Below are 19,303 nucleotides of genomic sequence, written 5' to 3' on the forward strand. Positions count from 1 at the left end.
TAACCATTTGAATATATGTAAATAATAAACATATAATTCCTGATATTTTCAACGAGAAAAATTCTTTATTTAAAATAAGCTAAGTGTTTTTACTAGATTAAATAAAATACTCTACAATGAGAATTTTAAATCCAATATTACCAAACCCAGTAATACCAGTCAGGGATTGTTCACCCATCCCTGTTTAATAATGTTTGAATGGTGTCTTTCATAATTCTGAGAATATGTGCCTTTGCTTGGAGAAAAATTTCCAAAGCAATGTTGAATTTCCTGGATATGACAGTGTCATGCTGGAGAGAGAAATTCTATAGTGCCCAAGACAGCTAAGAAACAGCGATTTTCACATGCAGAGACCCTTAAACTTGCTCTGATGTCATTAATAGTATTTCTAAATCACAGAGAAAGCCAACACATTTTATTTCAATAAGAGAATGAAAGCAAGAAGGGGACCTACACTATTTCTAGCCACTTGTATTTATTAATATATGCTCAGCATTTTTAACGCCTTTGCTGCGGCAGGGTAGTAAGTGTTTCAGTAAAGAGATATACTATAGGGACAAAGCTGGGGAGCTTGTGCATACAGAAAGTAGCTGATAATCTCAAAGCTCTCAGGGCTCTTGGAAATGCCACACATCATGCATGATCTGGGGCTGCTGGGCCTTGTTTTCTGGCATGGATGTTTGCTGAGTGTCTGGGATGGCTGTGGTATCTGTGGGCGTTTCTTCCAGGGGTGTGGTCACGTCGGCACCATAGGTCTCATAAATATCTGCTAATCCAGGGGTCATCAGTGGGTCAGCTTCTGCTGGGGTGACCCTGGGGGGTCCCCCACTCTGCCCTGCAGGACCTCTTGCCAGGCTGGGGTCGTTGCCCTTTGGGTGAGCAAGAAGCCCTCCCAGGGCACCAGGTGCTACCTCTGGAAGGAGAGCTGGGTTTTCCGGATCAGCCGGGTTGACATCCGGCCTGGGGGAGCCTTGTGCACCTCCTTCGCCCTTCTCAGGGCCTTTGGTTCCAGCGACTGGGGTGTCAAATTCCAGAGTAAAATCCCCACCCATGGCTGGATTGTGGGGTATCCCGCCAAGGTTAGGCCTCATGCCTCCAAATCCTGGGAACATGGCTCCATAGGCCATGGGGCCTCCTCTGCCTCCCTGGAAATAAACCATTTACCAAAGGTACCGTTATCACCTACTATTAAGTATACCACACAATCACAATTGGTCAGATTCACCTAGAAATCATAAAAAACTGTTAGGGAACAAAGAGTGAGTTGACAGCTTTGGGTAAGCACATTTCTCACTAAACTGGCTTTGAAATATAAAAGAGAGGATTCTGCACTTTTCTGGAAAGGTGGAAGGCAGGTGGAGACCCTTTGCCAAGTCTGAATGAAAGCAGGAAGGAGAGAAGTGGGGAAGCAGGGCAGAACCAAGTCTACAGGCAAACGGAAGTTCAAATTTAATGTTAAGAAAACAATAAGCAGGCAAAATAGGCAATGCCATCATAAAACAAATGAACAAACAAACAAAAACTGGTCCATTGCTGAGTTTGTTGAGGGATATTTTAGAAAACCACCTCAACATCATTTCTCAAATGAACAAAGCCCTCTCTAAGATTTTCCTTTTCTTTTTCTTTCTTTTTATTTTTAGAACATGTGTCAGAAAAAGAAGCTTGATCTCTCTGGAGAAACTGAAATATTTTCTTCCTGTGGATGGTTAGAATTGTAGAACTTACCAGGTCCCTTTTTTTCTGCCTTTGCTGCCCCAAAATATCCAACCTCCAATTTTGGGCTACTTACAGTGATTGTGTAGGGCTTTGTAATTTGCATGTTTGTAATCTCATTTAATTAATCGCTTACAGTTTTTACTCATTTTAAATTCTATCTTCAATTTTTTGGTGACCTTTATTGGGGGCTTTTCATAAGCTACTACAAAATCTTTTAAGCATGAGGCAGAATATAAATAATTAAAATGATAAGATGATAATTAACGCTTACTTGAATTTTCAGCCAGTTGTGTTGGTAGTATGTGGATACCACATTCTTTTCTCCTACCTTCTCTTGGCTCTCCACTCTCTAAATCTCAGCTTCTCACATCATCTCCTTGAGGGATGGCACTGTGAACCCCTTGCCTGGGCTAACTGCCTCTCCCCTTTACCTCTCTTATAGGTCTGTTTGCCCTTATCACAACATTTTGACACTATCTGCCCTTGTATGTAACTTTCCCATCGATTAGAGAGTAAACTCCTTGAGAACAGGAATCTTATCTAATTTATCTTGCCTCTGTAGTGTCTTCCTATGCATCTAGTTCATAGAAGGCACTCAAGAATGTTGGGATGAGAAAGGCACCTGGGTGGCTCAGTCAGTTAAACATCTGACTTTGACTCAGGTCATGATCTCATGGTTCGTGAGCTTGAGCCCCCCGTCTGGCTCTGTGCTGACAGCTCACAGCCTGGAGCCTGCTTTGGATTCTGTGTCTTTCTCTCTCTGCCCCTCCCCTGCTCTCACTCTGCCTCTCTTTTTCCCTCAAAAATAGGTAAACATTAAAAAAAAAGAATGTTGGGATGAGAGTTTTCTTTCGGTGATAGCATATTTATAGTATTTATTCATTTGATAGGATCTATAGTTGATAACAATTTAATTTAGTATGGTATTTGTTTTCTTTTGTTTTGTCCTCTAACAGAGGTAACAGGTAGAAATTTCTGGGGGAAAATATGAAATTGTGCAAGTCTACTGGTCTCAAAATTTAAAGTTTTCATATGCATGGATAATAGAAAAAGAATATGCTCAAATTAACTTATTAACGCACTTTGAATTTTACACTAATCACCTTTTAAACTTGGTTAGTTTTCTTTTTCTTATCTGAATATAGTTGACACACGTCACGTTAGGTTCATGTATACAACATTGTAACAGTGTTGTGTGGTGACAGATGGTGGCTACACTTGGGGTGAGGATAACATAATACATAGAGTTGTTTTCTTTTTCTTTTTTATCTCTCAATGTCGAGGTCTAAATTATTTGCAAAGCTGTTGAATTTGTTGTTTTGAATTTATTGGTCTGAGAAGAAATGGGAACTCTGTACAAATCACGCGTGTCTTTTTTTTTGGTTTGAAGCATATGCCATTCAATGATAATGGCCTTTCAGGACAGGTTTCTCCTCTGCTCATATTCGAGAAACAGGGCAAAATCTTGTGTTCTAGAATGGTCATGACTCAGAAATGACTGATGGAAATGTGGCGAAATCTTTGCATGTTGCCTAAGAATCAAGGTTTTGGTTTCTGAGTGGAACAATCTGAGTCCTGTGCTGTATATTCAGTGACATTTATGGCCAATGCCTCTTGCAGCAAGTCTTTTGTGACTGTTCTGCCCTGACCACTATTTTCATAACAGTTTGAGGACATTACTCACCGCCATTTCTTCTGAGCTCATGATGCCAAGTCTGGCAGGAGCATTCTGTTCAAAAAGAAACAGTGCATCTTATTACCAGTCAGTAGGTTCCTATTATCCCATTAGCTACTCAAGACAAAGTTAAAAGTAAAGTAAAAAGTTAACTTTTTCCTTAAACTTTAAAGTTAATGCTGTGTCCAATGGCAGGGTAAAGTGTAGAGGTGAGTCATTATTAAATGCATGGAGCCGAGATGGATAATTCAGATAGAAAATTTCCCTTTCCTAAATGCTGTTGTATATATGCATGTGTGTGTGTGTGTGTGTGTGTGTGTGTGTGTGTGTGTTTCTGGCTAGAGTTACTCAAATAGAAAGTGTGCCTCCTTGACATTTCAGTTGCTATTAGGCACTCAGAGAATATGGAATCTTTTGTGTGAAGCCTAGATTTTTATAATTATAGCTCTTAAGATAATATTGAATTTAAAATGATATTTTTTGTAGGTTACAGACTTACCAATTGATTTGCTCCATAGGACATGTAAAATATTCCTGGATAAAGCTAAATATAAATACAATAATCATCATAAAATGCATTTTCCAAGGAAAAATGTTCAAGTAAATTATAAGCAGAGGCATATTTTTTAAAAAGCTTACTGGAGAAGGTTTATTTTGTGGCATTGGTCCCCGAGATATCAAACGAGCTATTTGGAACACCTTTAAGTGGTAGAAAACAGAATTAGTAATTCATTTTTGCTATAATACAGGCAAACCTCCCATTACAGCCATTTCTAAGTGTTATATGAAATGCATTTTCAGGTGGATTAGTCTAACAAATAAGTATTTAATACTTAAGAAAACAATTATTTTTAAGAAAACCCATTATACTTCATATTCATGAATGAATGGGGCAATTAAACATTTTCACTCTTCTTTCCTTTTTTTTATTTTTCAAATGTTTATTTTTAAGAGAGAGAGAGAGAGAGAGATAGAGTGCGAGTGGGGAAGGGCCAGGGAGAGAGAGGGAGACAAGGAATCTGAAGCAGGCTCCAGGCTCTAAGCTGTCAGCACAGAGCCTGACGCAGGGCTTGAACCCACAAACCGTGAGATGAAGTCAGACGCTTAACCGACTGAGCCACCTAGGCACCCCTCTTCTTTCTTGAAGTATAGATATTTTTCTTAATAAAGTATCTCATTGAGATCTGTACTTACTGATGGGCCTTGTGGATCAGCAAAATCCATTCCTGGTAGCTGCATCATAGATGAATATTAAAATTACTAAACTATAAAAGTAGAACTGGACATACTCTTAACTTATATATGACTATAATAAGCAATCTAAAATGAATTTCCTGATTTTCGCTTTCACTTAGTCAGGTAGGACACAAAGTCTGTCTTCTCTTTTTAATTTTTTTAACGTTTATTTATTATTGAGAGACAGAGAAAGACAGAGCATGAGCATGGGAGGGGCAGAGAGAGGGAGACACAGAATCTAAAGCAGGCTCCAGGCTCTGAGCTGTCAGCACAGAGCCTGACGCGGGGCTCGAACTCATGAGCCGCAAGATCATGACCTGAGCCGAAGTTGGACGCTTAACTGAATGAGCCACCCAGGCACCCCAGTCTGTCTTCTTTTTAAAAAGGATGATAATATCTATCTTTATAGGATTTTAATTAGGGTGACATGGGGGAATGTCAAATGCCTGCAGCATACTAGTTACATGGTAGCTTCCTTTTCTTTCCACTGTTCTTTTCTCTACATTATTGCATGATTGTTTTTTCTCTACCAGATAGAAAAATAATAATCCAAAATACTACATGCAATGCTGTGGGATAATCAGTCTTCTCAGTCCTTCCAACGCTGAAAAAGATCCTGATGATAGGAAGCCTAGACTTCTCTGGGCTGTCCTATTTCCCCTGAAAGCTTTCATCTTATGTGACTAAGAAACTAAGAGGCACAGGATCTTTTTAGAATCCATGCCTTGTTTCTGATGGCAAAGGACAGATAGTCAGCTGCTTAAAAACATATTTGTATTGTCATAAATTATGCCTGAAAATTCTGATTATTTAAATATGCTCTGCAAATCAGTTTTCCTTCGAGTTAGTAGGCAATCCTGATTGGACTTTTGAGAATTACCTCGGCCTTTGGTGGCTTATCTGATGGTGCCACCTGCTGTTCAAGCATTGGCCCCTCTGCTTGCTGCAAGGGCGGTTGTCCCTGGTAAACTGGAGGCTGAGGTCCTCCCTTCTGGGCTGCGTCCTGGATGGCGGTTACAATAGTAGGCTGGAGGAAAGGTTTCTGTCCTGGCTGTTGAGGCTGCAGGGATGGCTGCGATGGGAGAGGTGGGGGATGTACAGGCAAAGAATATTCATACTGCAGAGAAATTTGAAAGGAGTGTCAGGAAGCGATAGCTCACTGAACTGTGGTGTCTAGAATTTCTAAAACAAAAAGGCTTGGGAAGCTTTCTACTTGCAAGAGAGTCCGGGGGAATTGCCCTGAAGCTTATGTTCATTTAGGAAACACCAATTTATGTAAAGTCAATGTTATTTGGGGCGGTCTTTTGTGTGGCTGTCACCTCCACTTCCTTTGGGACTATCTGTGCTGAAGAATATGGAAAACTATTGGACTTCCTGGTAGAATGGTTGTTTCCTCCTCTGAGTTCCCAAAGCTGCCTCTAGGTATGTCTCTTTTACCACTTTTTCACTGGATTACAATGATATCTTTGCCCACCGTCAACTGAGAGACAATAATATGTCTTCTTTGACTTTATAGCCCTAACACTTAACATGGTTCCTAACACGAGCCTGGCACTTGATAAATAATATGTTTTGAGTTAATGAAAGGAGAGAAGTGATAATTAAGTAAAATACCAATCAAATTCCTGCATCATGGAGTCCATTTTGGAAATAATCAAGTGGAGAAACAGTCACTACTAACATTATTTATTGTCCCACTAAATGTGGCTTGGTGAATAATGTTACTTGTGAACACTGGAATCAAAAGTTCCTATTAAAAGAACCATGTTTATTTGCTCCTTTTTGAAATTAACAGTGGTGGATGGCTTCCTGTTATTTTTAAATCATTTGCAAGCTCCTCAAAGTGGTATGGAAATCTCACAACAATCTGGCTCTGCTTTGCCTCTTCAACTACTGCCCATCTCTAAACTCTATGGCTTTTTATTACTGACCTCATAATTTAACACCTTGTAATACATTGTCTTATCTTATCTCCCAATCAGATCTGAAACTTCATGAACCTTGGAGCCATTCTTAAATGTTTTCATTTTCACTCCCAATCTATAATTTGGCTTATGCATTTATTAGGCACCAAAAAAATAATGGTTAACTGATTGATGTATTTATTGATTACTGTAGGGTTCATGATATTTTAACCAGGACTTTGGCATCATTTTAAATGTGACTTTGAATAATTATTTGGGACTCTTGACTAAGATGAGAATTGTCCAGGATATAGCCTGCTTCCATCTTGAAGATAGTTTCTCTCTTGTTATGGCTCATGTCATTAACATAGGCCTCTTATATTTTGGAGGCCATATCTTCCTATTTGAAATAAATATACAAATAAGTTGAAAGTTTGGACCACTTTATTTTAATTTTTCCTAAGTACTAAAAACAATTCTAGGTTTTGACTTGCTAATACTTGGATAATTTTTTATTCATTATTATTATCTGTCTGTAGCTAGTATATAATAAGTTAGAGAAGGCAAATATTGTTAAGCGTGAAGTTTCAAGCACATTGATGCAATTAACCTACCTGTTGAGTTTCATGCTCTCTTGGTCTCATCCACGGGAAAGAAGAATGTGGTGGCAGGAGACCATGCATCCACAAAGAATTAAATGACTTTCCAAAACCAAATCTTGAATACTAAAGATATGCAGGGGGAAAAAAAAAGAAAAAAACACATGCTTTTATTTCAGTAGTGGCTTAAACTTGGTTTTCATTTTCTACAAAATCCATAGAAAGTGTGGAGAAAGCAAAAGTAAGTGTGACATCGGTGAATTTAATGTGGACAGGTAAATGCTCTCTTCCAATAGACTTACTTTCCATCCTAAGACAGACTGCAAGATTCCCATAAACTTACTTGAGATTTAGCTTTTTAAGCACTCATATTTTGGGCTGTTCAATAAAATTGAAGTGCTAGAAAGGATTTTTTTCTTACTCAAGAACATTAAATATTGTTTTACCTACCATCCCATCCAAGGGTCTTATTTTGTTTTAGGTTATCTCAATTACTCATTTGTTCTTTCAATACTTAGGATAATATCTATTCACAAACAAATTTTATGAATTACAATGTTGCTATCAATAATATCACTACCACCACCACCATTAATTCTTGCAATAAGAAATATTTGAAAATAAGGTTACCTGAGAAAGCATATTTAATCCCTGCAAACTTCCCAACTGTCTCATTGTCTATCAAGAAAAAAGGTGGGTTAGCGTTTGCCACATATATTCCTTTTCATATGGTACAACGTTTTCTCAATATATGGTATTAGCACAAAGTTTACAGTGGGTCAGCTGAATAAAATAAAATAGACACAAATCATCATTGAAGAGTGGAAATGTTAAATGTAGTTGTGCCATTGTTGTTATTGCTATTAAAATAGTGAGTTTGCTTTTTATCATTAATCAAATAAGAGAAAAAGGTATCATTTAAGTAAAGGTCACATTAAAACATTGGAAAATAGCTCATTCAATTGAAATAGAAACTTAATCATGAGAACATTGTTTCATTGACGCTTTCCTCCCTTCCCCATTTAATTTACTTTGCCTTTTCTAAATCCATTCCCAAACAGGCAAACAAAACAAAAACAAGACAAAACAAAACACCCTTACCTCCTTCCCAAATAAAAAAGGCCTCAAAATAGTAAATGTAAAACACTCTGGGGAAAATGGTGACTATCTGGATAGATGGTCAAGAATGCTGCCAATTCAACAGAAAGTCAATTTCAATTTAATGGGAAGAGGTTTAGAGTGTTTTGAGTTGTTTTTAAGCTAGAAAGTGAGAAAAAAGTAACTCTGTGAGCTTCCATTTGAAATAAACTTCTAGCCTATTGCCCCCAGATTATCATGATATGAATAAACTTTGCAAGGTCTTATGAAAAATTTATAATCTCATAAATGTTTTTTTATTCATAACTGTTAATATTTTCTTTTGACATGGTCAAATGTTTCCAGTGTGCTGAGATTTTCTAAACAGAGTATTATTAGTTATGAGAACTTCAGCAAGACAAACAGGCTATGAAGCAGGTGCCACAAAACCAGGTTAATATTATTTACAGGAGTTCTTATAAACAACCACATTTTGTGGGGTAAATTCTCTTCAGGGGAACATTGTCATATAAAATACTATAAGGTGATGGAATTAAATGTAAACCATTTGTGGCTTCAGAACAATGTGTTTTAATTAATGTAGTAATTATATTAATATAGTAATTATATAATGTATACGTAATATATATTAGGTATTAAATATTAGTATTGATCTGATTCACACACAGATGACATTCTGAAGAGTAAAATATCTGAGAGTTTAAAATTGCAGTAAAATGAGAAGATAAGGTTCTAATAAATGTCATATGCTTCTCTGGAACTTCTCTAGAAAGCTACTGACTTCTGACTAGGAAAACAGAACCTGCCCATGGTGTTTCTCTCTTACCAAGACCATACAAATGTAAAGACTACATGTAAATACTCTGACGATACATACCTCCAGGCTCAAACTAGCCATGCCTGGTGTTCCAGGTTGCTGAGGAAACATCTAGACGGAAATAAGAATAATTTTGATATCTGGTGAGAACCTTCCCTAAATACATACTGGAAATAGAAAGCCTAGCCCAGTGCATAAAGACCAGCTGAGGGATTTTGACTTGAGTTTTTAAGCAGAATAAAGAAAAATTTAAATTAACTGGGAGAATTAACATCGTATTTAATGGCTTTGCTCCCACATGAATCATCTACCCTTTGTATCTTAATGCAGAAATTTTTGTTTTAACTTTGAGATTACATTGAGCACAAATACAGTGTAGGATAAAGCTACAAAATAGAAAACCAAGAATACTTTGTATTCTTTTTTTTTTTTTTAATTTTTTTTAAACGTTTTATTTATTTTTGAGACGGAGAGAGACAGAGCATGAACGGGGCAGGGGCAGAGAGAGAGGGAGGCACAGAATCGGAAGCAGACTCCAGGCTCTGAGCCATCAGCCCAGAGCCCTACGCGGGGCTCCAACTCACTGACCGCGAGATAGTGACCTGAGCTGAAGTTGGACGCTTAACCAACTGAGCCACCCAGGCGCCCCAAGAATACTTTGTATTCTTAAAGAAATTATCCTATAGGTAAGCAAAAGGGACAAACTTAAGGTCAGTTTTCTTGTGGTTTTGCCAAGCTTACGTGCTTCTGGTTCATGGAATGTGGCATGGAATCATGGCATTCAGCAAAGAGCACATGAAAAACCTAACTTGCCATCCATTCAAGGGGTTTCAACAAATGCTCCATCATCACTTATGAAAAATTATTTTATGTATAAATCTATTGATCTGTGTTTATATTTTTTGATCATATTCAAAATGTACACTTTAAAAAAGTCAAGTTTTATTATACTTAATGTATTCATTTAAAAGTTGTTAAAAATATAGTTATACTTACAACTAGATTTTTAAAGTGTAAGATATTTTTCTTTCTTTTTTTAAAAAAAATTTTTTTTTCAACGTTTATTTATTTTTGGGACAGAGAGAGACAGAGCATGAACGGGGGAGGGGCAGAGAGAGAGGGAGACACAGAATCGGAAACAGGCTCCAGGCTCTGAGCCATCAGCCCAGAGCCTGATGCGGGGCTCGAACCCGCAGACCGCGAGATCGTGACCTGGCTGAAGTCGGACGCTTAACCGACTGCGCCACCCAGGCGCCCCAAGATATTTTTCTTTCTAAAGCAATCTTTGTTAATATGCATAAATACCAGTAGAAAAAAATGGAGAATGGAAGAGTAAGAATTAGAGTACTTTGGATTTTGAGGGTCTTTGGTTCTTTGGAAATCCTTACTTTCCAGGGTTCCAGGTTCTCAATGCCTTCTTTCCTTCATTTATACACAAATATTTATGGAGCGTCCACTAAATATATTGGGATTTTTTTTTTCATGAGTAAGAAGTTGAGGAATAGTTTCCTGAGTGTGTTATCTACCTTCTACTTTCCGCTTTTTTATACAAGTAAAATCTTGCCCTCTTAGTCATGGTGCAAATTGCTCCAAATAATTCAGTTTTGGAAATGGATAGCAGAAAAAGAGTTATAAATGTGTAGCAAATACTCTAAGCAGAGAAAAAGATCAGTTGTGTAGACAGGAAGACTGATATGTGTGATATGTGTGTGTGTGTGTGTGTGTGTGTGTGTGTGTGTATGTGTGTGTGTGTGTGTGTGTGTGTAGTGAGCAGATTGTTTAGCATTTTGGGGGACTGTGAGAGTAAAGCCTTCCTTCCTCCCAGTGGCCAGTACACAAATAAGATATCTTGGACAGATTCAACTACAAAGTATACTTTCCTTTCCATTTACTCCAAGTCATGAATTAACAACAAATTTACATGAATGTAAATGGACAGAGGGTACATTTCCAAGGAGGGAGTAAAAGTAGAACATCTAACTTGACAGGCAGTCAGTCGGCAATCCTAAACAATTGTCATGTCCCTCAGGGTGGAACTGATTGACACAGGTGTGGGCCAGCATAAGTTCCAGGAGTGTCAAGGTATTAGACAGTGGATGGCTGAGGCTGACCCCAGGGTCAGTATTATACAAAAGTAAGCTAGGGTGGCAGCTTCACTTTTTCTTTCACTTAGTTCATGTTGAGTAATGGAATAGAAACTCTTTTTATTCGCAGAGTTGAGGCTTTCATCCTTGTAGCCAGTTTTTATCCCCTTTCTCCCAAACATTTAACTTTAAGAAACCCAAGTAGCTAATCTTTTTTTTTGTCAGGGAACTGAAATATTTGAAAGTTTATTTAAGTCCAACTATGAGTTCCTCAAGACAAGAGATCATGTCAAACTTACCTTTGTGGCTCCAATGCCCAGCACATTGCTGGATACATGTCACGTGTTCAGTCAATATTTGCCAAATGCATATGGCAGCAGAACAAAGTCTTCATGAAAATAGAAACACATACTATTGGCTGGTAGAGTTCAGTACCCAGAGGATTGTATTCATGAGATCATATCAACATATGTTAGAATGAGCCAGGTATAGGACTATAACATACAGCCCCATTGCCATAGCATGTTTTGATTTAAGAAACTTCAATTCTCAGTCATATAATATCTCCCCCATGAGGCAAATCTGTTGGTTAATTACTTAATTACTAGCTTCAAATGGAATTACTTAGCTCTGTTTTGTAACCATCATAATTTGGCTAATATTATTCTTTTAAAAATGAAGAAAATGGACTTTACTTTTTTGGAGAAATTTCTTCTCCATTTCAATTGCACAACGGCAGCAAGTGGTTATAATAAAATTGTGCCATGGCATTGCAGAGGCTACATAAGTCTTTTATATTTGAATGAATGGAATAAGACTTCAAAATTTTCTTCCGAATATTTTAATATCTTTTTGAATAAAAAAATTACACTGACCTACTGCTTTCAGATGGTAAGCTGATGTCTGGACACCTATGACCTTTGACTCAGTAGGAACTCTACCACTGGATTAATTCAAATGAGTCCATGCATGAACTTCAGACCATGTCCTTCGGTACTGTTTAGCATCCAAGAATCTAGAAAATCTAGAAAACTATGACTTACCGGCACTGCGGAACTCATTTCCAGGAGGCAAAAGATCAGTATTAGGTCCTTCATTTTGGAAAGTGGGATCTGAAACAGAATTGGGTTGGAGAATTAAATCAGATGAATTTTTATTTCAGAATGGTTAAAAGGCAATATTTCAAATGAGCCACATCTCTGTTCTTCCAAAACAATCAGTTTCAAGAAAACAAAAATAAAAATAAAACACAATTAAATATTTCTAAACTTATTTATGCTTACTAGTTTTTGGAATGAATTGACAATCAACTAAAAAAATATCTAAGTGATTTTTTTATGGAGTTACAACCTAAATGAACATATAGGAACAACCTTTGTGCTGTGTTCTTTAACTGCTGTGTTTCATTTCATAAAATGAATTATGAATTTGAAAATACGTTCCATTATGTGAAATTTTGGTCTATTAAGTATCATTCACAGGATGTTATACTTTCTCTCCAGAGTACATTTTGAAATGCGTTTGAAATATAATACAATGATTATTTTATAGCAAACCTTTATTTGCAGATATATTAGAATGTATCACTCTATGTTTCAGTTATCCAGATAAACATAACAAAACTTATCTTTTAAAAAACGAGAATGAGGGATGCCTGGGTGGCTTAGTTGGTTGAGTGTCTGACTTCGGCTCAGGTCATGATCTTCCAGGTGAAGCCCCACATCAGGCTCACTGCTTTCAGTGAAGAGTCTGCTTCAGATCCTCTGTCCCCCTTTTTCTCTGCCTCTCCCCCACTTGTGCTCTCCCCCCAAATAAATAAATATTAAAAAAGTAAGAATGACCTGAATATTTTAAATGCCTTTGATATTAGTGGGAAATATGTCTCAAAACTGAGTTTTCCTTTTTCTAAAATGAATTATCTCTTTAAGTTTATTCTAGAAGTTGAAAAGCCTCTTTACTCTTATATGAACAGAAATCTGCCTACCCAAGAAATTTGCTTGTCTTCTAATGCCTTTCTAAATTAGGCGCTGTCACTAATAATCACAAATAGTAAAAAAAAAAAAAAAAAAAAAAAGAAAGAAAAAGAAAAATAAAAAAGTCTATAGATTAGTCTTTTTTCTTAGCTGGTAAGATATTAGGCATGTCTTCTCTGGAACATGCTAATGGTTTACAATAAATTATTATTCAGCTTCTGGTGACAAACAAAAATCCTCTGTATAAAAGCTACTTGGAGATAGGAAAAAAGAACTTATAGGAATCACATGGAAATCATAAAATCACATTTTACCTTCAATGTTGACATGCACTGTGTTCTCAGGGCCTGGTGATGCCAACCAAGACAGTTCTAAGAAAAGAAGATTAAAATTTTTTCTGGTCTGTGCCTAGGGCTCGCTCTGTATCTCTCATTCAGGGAAGACCAGAAACCTTTATTTAAAGCGCCAATCCACCAATCAAAGTGAAGCAAAACGGGGAAAAAAAACCAAACTCTGCTCCTGTAATTTAGCCCACACCCTTTTATTGCATGCAAGGACATTGGCCCAGTAGAGTCTCATTATTTTTAATTGTAAACCAACCCTTGTATTTATTCAGAGAACTCAGTTGCAGGGAGGACAGTAAAGGAATAATGGACATAAGCTCTGAAGACAATAATTTTGGTGAGCTGAAGGAAATATATGTAAAATAGGTGCAAAATTAACCATTATCTATTTTGTTCAGGTTTTTATCTGCAGATAAAGCTAGTGACCCAGTGCCAACATTCTCAAGATTTTCACCCTCATACTTGTTATAGTAAATGTATCTTCCCTCCCTTACCCCAACACTCTAGAAGGAAACATAACATAATGTTCTGAGATTGAAAGAGAAAATGAAAATATTAGATGGATAATGAGTACATTATAATGTTTTCCTCAGAATTTCCTAGATAGTTTTTTATCTGAAGATAATAGACTAGAGTTAGCCAAGCTTTTGTTAAGAAATTTTAATTGGACCCTCTGAGAGAATCACTTCAGGTAGACCTTTGGTGCATGTTCTTTGGGGAAAGAGGGACATAAGTCAAAACATTCTCCGTGAACCATTCAGGTCAATGGGCACTAGTTTCATTTCACTCTTTATTTTATTTTTTTTTTTAAGATTAAAAAGATGCTTATTTATTTTTGAGAGAGAGAGAGGAGGAAGGGGAGAGAGAGAGAGAGAGAGAGAGGGAGATTGAGAGAGAGGAGCACAGGATCTAAAGTGGACTCTGTACTGACAGCAGAGAGCCTGATGCAGGGGTCAAACTCATGAACTGTGAGATCATGACCTGAGCTGAAGTCAGATGCTTAGCAGATTGAGCTACTCAGGCACCCTTATCTCAATCTTTAGATAGACTTATTTTCAGGCATTTAGTACCAATCCAGGTTAGTCATATCTGTGTCACTTAAAAGGCTAATGTCAACATGGATGAGTTTTTCTCCAGGAACAGATAAAGATGTCTTGGATGTGGATTGGACTTTAACTGCTTTTGTTATTTCTCTGCCCCTCCTTATCTTTCCAAAGGTGTGATTTCAGATGTGGTAGGGGTAAGAATTTAAGATGGGTTTCCTAAGAAGGGATGAGTCAGTATACTCTTTAGGGGAATAGGGATCTTACCAATTACAGGGAACACCGAGGAAGCTGGTATTTTGGAGAAAAGATGTCTTCATACCTAAGTGTAGGCTTAACATCTTCAAATAATGATATCCAAGAAATTGTTCCTGATAAAACCCACTTCCTATTGATAACAGAATTATTTTTAGGATGTAAAGAAATAAGGAATGTATATATGTTTTGTAAATAGTAAAATGTTTTTGCAAAAAAAGTATTATTTTTGATCCCAACTTTCCCATTTGTCTCTATTCCAGTTCTGGTGCTTGATCAAGTCCTCTAATCTCTCTGAGCCCTAGTTCCTTCCTTTGTTATATAAGGATGATCATTTATGACCATAGGTTTGTTTTGAAGATTTGGTGAGATGATAAAGATACAGCGGCTGCCATATAGTGGGTGTTCAGTAAGTGGGTGATTTGTTCTTTGAGTGGGAGAAGCTACATGAAACACCACAGAAACACTGTGTGTGTGTGTGTGTGTGTGCATGTGTGCGTGTGTGTGTGTGTTAAAAAAGAGGAGCAGTAGCAGTTAGGTGTATGAGTTCCAAAGAGGGTAGAGAAGGGACTTGATGGAAGGCATTTGGTCTGCATAGAAATTGATGCTGAATCCATGGGATTAAGCTTCCTAGTTGACTGTTAACCAGGAAAATGGGATGTGTGTGAATATGTCTTTTACAGTTTATGAGCATGATCATGATAAGCTAATGATGATGTTTTCATAGAATTCATATATTCTGCCTTTCTCTTAAGCCAAATACTTAATATACTATAAATGATGTTGCTTCTACCCTTTAAAAATGACCTTCACACTCAGTCCTGGATTACTGTCTTCCAGATGTTTGCGTTAGTTTCTTTCTCCTCCACTTTCCTGCATACCCACATCAATTTATCTTCCCAAAATATTGGTTTCAGCATTTCACAGCTCCACTCAAAAACTTTTTAAGGACCCCTAAAGCTATAATGTAAATTTCACCCTCTATAACTAGACAGTCAAATTAACATGTCCATTCACCTTTCCAATTTCATCTCCCATTTTATGCAAGACTGTACATTGGGATAGTAATCATGATTGTTGTAATCAGTTGAAGTAAACATTTTGCATCCGGTCAACAGCTTTTTAAAAAAATCTTTTAATGTTTATTTTTGAGACAGAAGAGAGAGACAGAATGAGAGTGGAGGGGGGCGGGCAGAGAGAGAGGGAATCAGAATCAGAAGCAGGCTCCAGGCTCTGAGCTGTCAGCACAGCTGACATGCAGGGCTCAAACTCATGGACCACGAGATCATGACCTGAGCCAAAGTCGGACCCTTAACCGACAGAGTCACCCAGGCGCCCCAAGTCAACAGCTTTTTATTTTTGATTTATGTTACTGGGAAAGTTAGCAAACATAATCCTAATACATCCTAATTAAAAGGAATTTAATTACAAAGAAATCTGTAAATTAGCATGAGCATATCAATGTGTAGCAGTGATGATAGACATTAAGGAAGTACTACAGCTGATGGCTACTATGTCATGTTGATCAAGACCATAACTTTACTTAAAAAAAATGAGAGTAACAAATTAAAAAAAATGCCGTGTCCGGAGTATAGCAAAAATAAAAAAGCTCAGAATGGCAGAAGATCTGAGATACATGAGGGGACATGTACAGAAAAACTTATAAAGAAAAAGCTAGATAAAGAAGATCCTGTGGAAGATGTCAGTACAGTAGCTGGAGCACAGCTTTTGAAAACCCTTCCATGACATTAATCATGTGATACTGGGTGAGCCACTCAACTTGAATATATACAGTATTTTTGTATAATTATTTAATCTGTGAAATGTGGTCTACCATAGGATGGCATTAATTTAATTTAATTTATTTAAGTTAAGCATATTAATGAATATTAAGTGCTCAGCACACTATTTGGTATGCAGGAAATATTCAGTGATCATGAGTTATTGTTCTTGTTGAAATAAAGAAATCCATGGTGCATATCTACTTCATATTGGACTATGGGCCTTGGCTGTGACTATTCTAGCCACCAAAGGCAGTTATGTTAGTTATAACAATGAACTAAAATGTATCATTCTTATGATTTTAATTGCTAATGAGCATGTTGATTGCATGGGACAAAACATGGACTTTGATTTTTGCTTTGTTCTCACACATGGTCCCTTTCAACCTTCTACTCCAGCCAGACTTGTTTACTCAGTCTCTCCAGAATGTGCCATGGTTTGTCTCTTCTTGAGGCTTTTATTGAACCTTTCTCTCTGCCTAAACTCTTTTCTTATCTCTTCACAGCTTGTTTTCAAAGTTCCAGTCCATTTTTACCTCTTTGGTGACTCTTTTCCCCACCATTCCACTCCACTGTGATGTTCTCTTCTCTGACTTCAAATATTTGTCAGTCATTCGACAACCATTCATACACTACATTGTGACAAATTGCTTGTTATAGATCTTCATGTTTTACTTTGCACATGATCTTCTAATTTTTTGGATAGATTATCATATTTTTTCAAACACATAAAATATTCCTGCGGGAACAGAAATCACTCATTCCACTAAGTTGTATCCTTTGACGTTATAGTCACATTATAATTGGTAATATTTGGGTAGTATTTACTGTGGGCAGGCATTATTTTAGTGTTCTACATATATTAATTTATTTAATCCTCCAAATGACTTTTTGAAGAAGATACTATTCTCCCCTTTTTATACAAAGAGAAAACTGATCTACAGAGAGGTGAACTAAATTACTCAAAATGACAGTTAGTGAGTGGTGGGACCAGAATTTAGACACAGGCATCTTGCTCTTATGCACCATGCCAGAATGAATGAGTCATTCAATAGTAGATGACATTGATCAATCAATCATTGCTAGATACAAAGGAGTATAATACAGTACACCTACTTGTCAGAAATTTATCAGCAAATAACTCAAAGAAGATAAATACACAAAAATAGTTAATGAGACATATAGCAAACCAACAATAATTTAATTAAAAAGCCTATATAATATCAAAAAGGATGGTCCCACATGGATTAACTGCTAAAATAATAATGCTATAGAACAGTGATTCTCAATTAGGGATGATTTTGCCCCAACACGGAACATGTCTGGGGGACAAGAGGCTACTTCTGGTGGTTACAGTTTGCTGGCAGGGAAGGGGGGGGGGTGGAATTTGTTAGTGGCATCTAGTGAGTAGAGACCAGAGATGCTGCTAAACATCCTAAAATGTACAGGAAAGCCCCTCACAAAAACAAGTATCCAGCTTGAGATGTCAATAGTTGTGAGGTTGGGAAACTGCTAATAGAAGAATGCTCTAAACTTTTTGAGGTTGGAGAAATCCTTTGAGGCTTTGGGGTCAGGTATGAGGAGGATAGGTTCATGCTGAGCCTTGAGGGAAGGCTATTTGTCAAAATGCCCAATCAGTAGCTGATGACTGAATCAATTGATAAGTATTAAGTTTTCCAGGGAAAGAATCTGATGGAGTGTCATGCATTAAGCTGGAATGGAAGAAGAGTGGAGAGTATGGTCATGTCAAGGAAGGCCAAGTTTTAAAGTTGATTTTGTATGTTGGCATAGTAAAAGGAATAATAAAATTTTCATGGATCTTACACTAATGTCTACTGTATATAATATTAATAGGTTATTTTATTGACCACTTAACATGTACCACATGCTGTGCTTTACATTTTTTCTTAGTTCATCTTCATGATGCACTTCATTTTATCATGAGATAAATACTGTGATGACTGGGATTTAGAAAGGATAGAATGTCCTTCGGGATTCAATCTCCAAAGACCATATTCTTGACTGCTAGGCCACCACATTAACTGTTATTATTTAGGGTTTTATAGAGCCCATTATCATGTTGGTTTGGGATAAGGTTTATATCTGATTTTTTTTTATTTAATTTTTTATTTTTTAAAATTTACATACAAATTAGTTAGCATATAGAGCAACAATGATTTCAGGAGTAGATTGTTTAGTGCCCATGACCCATTTAGCCCATATCCCCTCCCACAACCCCTCCCATAACTCTCAGTTTGTTCTCCATATTTATGAGTCCCTTCTGTTTTGTCCCCCTCCCTGTTTCTATATTATTTTTGTTTCCCTTCCCTTATGTTCATCTGTTTTGTCTCTTAAAGTCCTCATACGAGTGAAGTCATATGATTTTTGTCTTTCTCTGACTGACTCATTTCACTTAGCATAATACCCTCCAGTTCCATCCACGTAGTTGCAAATGGCAAGATTTCATTCTTTTTGATTGCCACGTAATACTCCATTGTATATATATATGCCACATCTTCTTTATCCATTCATCCATCAATGGACATTTGGGATCTTTCCACACTTTGGCTATTGTTGATGGTGCTGCTATAAACATTGGGGTGCATGTGTCCCTTCAAAAGAGCACACCTGTATCCCTTGGATAAATGCCTAGTAGTGCAATTGCTGGGTCATAGGGTAGTTCTATTTTTAGTTTTTTGAGGAACCTCCATACTGTTTTCCAGAGTGGCTGCACCAGCTTGCATTCCCAGGTCTGATTTTTAATCTTACAAAATATGG

At 37.1% G+C, this 19,303-nt stretch overlaps 1 protein-coding gene across 1 annotated transcript; it reads right to left on the bottom strand.

Annotated features, from left to right (window-relative positions):
* Positions 1–275: 275 nt before the first annotated feature.
* Positions 276–17,139, bottom strand: AMBN (ameloblastin). Its single transcript, XM_045474939.1, has 11 exons — positions 17,062–17,139; positions 12,173–12,241; positions 9,106–9,156; positions 7,761–7,808; positions 7,146–7,256; positions 5,508–5,744; positions 4,586–4,624; positions 4,031–4,090; positions 3,891–3,935; positions 3,401–3,445; positions 276–1,145 (listed from the first exon to the last, which is right to left on the bottom strand). The coding sequence occupies exons 1-11, from the start codon at positions 17,137–17,139 to the stop codon at positions 609–611; spliced, it is 1,320 nt and encodes a 439-aa protein (XP_045330895.1). The 3' UTR covers positions 276–608.
* Positions 17,140–19,303: the final 2,164 nt, after the last annotated feature.

The sequence above is a fragment of the Leopardus geoffroyi genome, chromosome B1, assembly GCF_018350155.1.
Source record: "Leopardus geoffroyi isolate Oge1 chromosome B1, O.geoffroyi_Oge1_pat1.0, whole genome shotgun sequence".
Lineage (NCBI taxonomy): Eukaryota > Metazoa > Chordata > Mammalia > Carnivora > Felidae > Leopardus > Leopardus geoffroyi.

Excerpts from the sequence above, each read along its gene's own strand:
- AMBN (XM_045474939.1), bottom strand. The coding sequence starts at position 17,139 with ATGACTGACAAATATTTGAAGTCAGAGAAGAGAACATCACAGTGGAGT. Across the intron at positions 12,242-17,061 it reads GGAAAAGAGTCACCAAAGAG|ATCCCACTTTCCAAAATGAA; the intron begins GTAAAAATGGAC and ends ATTCTGTTTCAG. Across the intron at positions 3,446-3,890 it reads CCTATGGAGCAAATCAATTG|AATGCTCCTGCCAGACTTGG; the intron begins GTAAGTCTGTAA and ends CTTTTTGAACAG.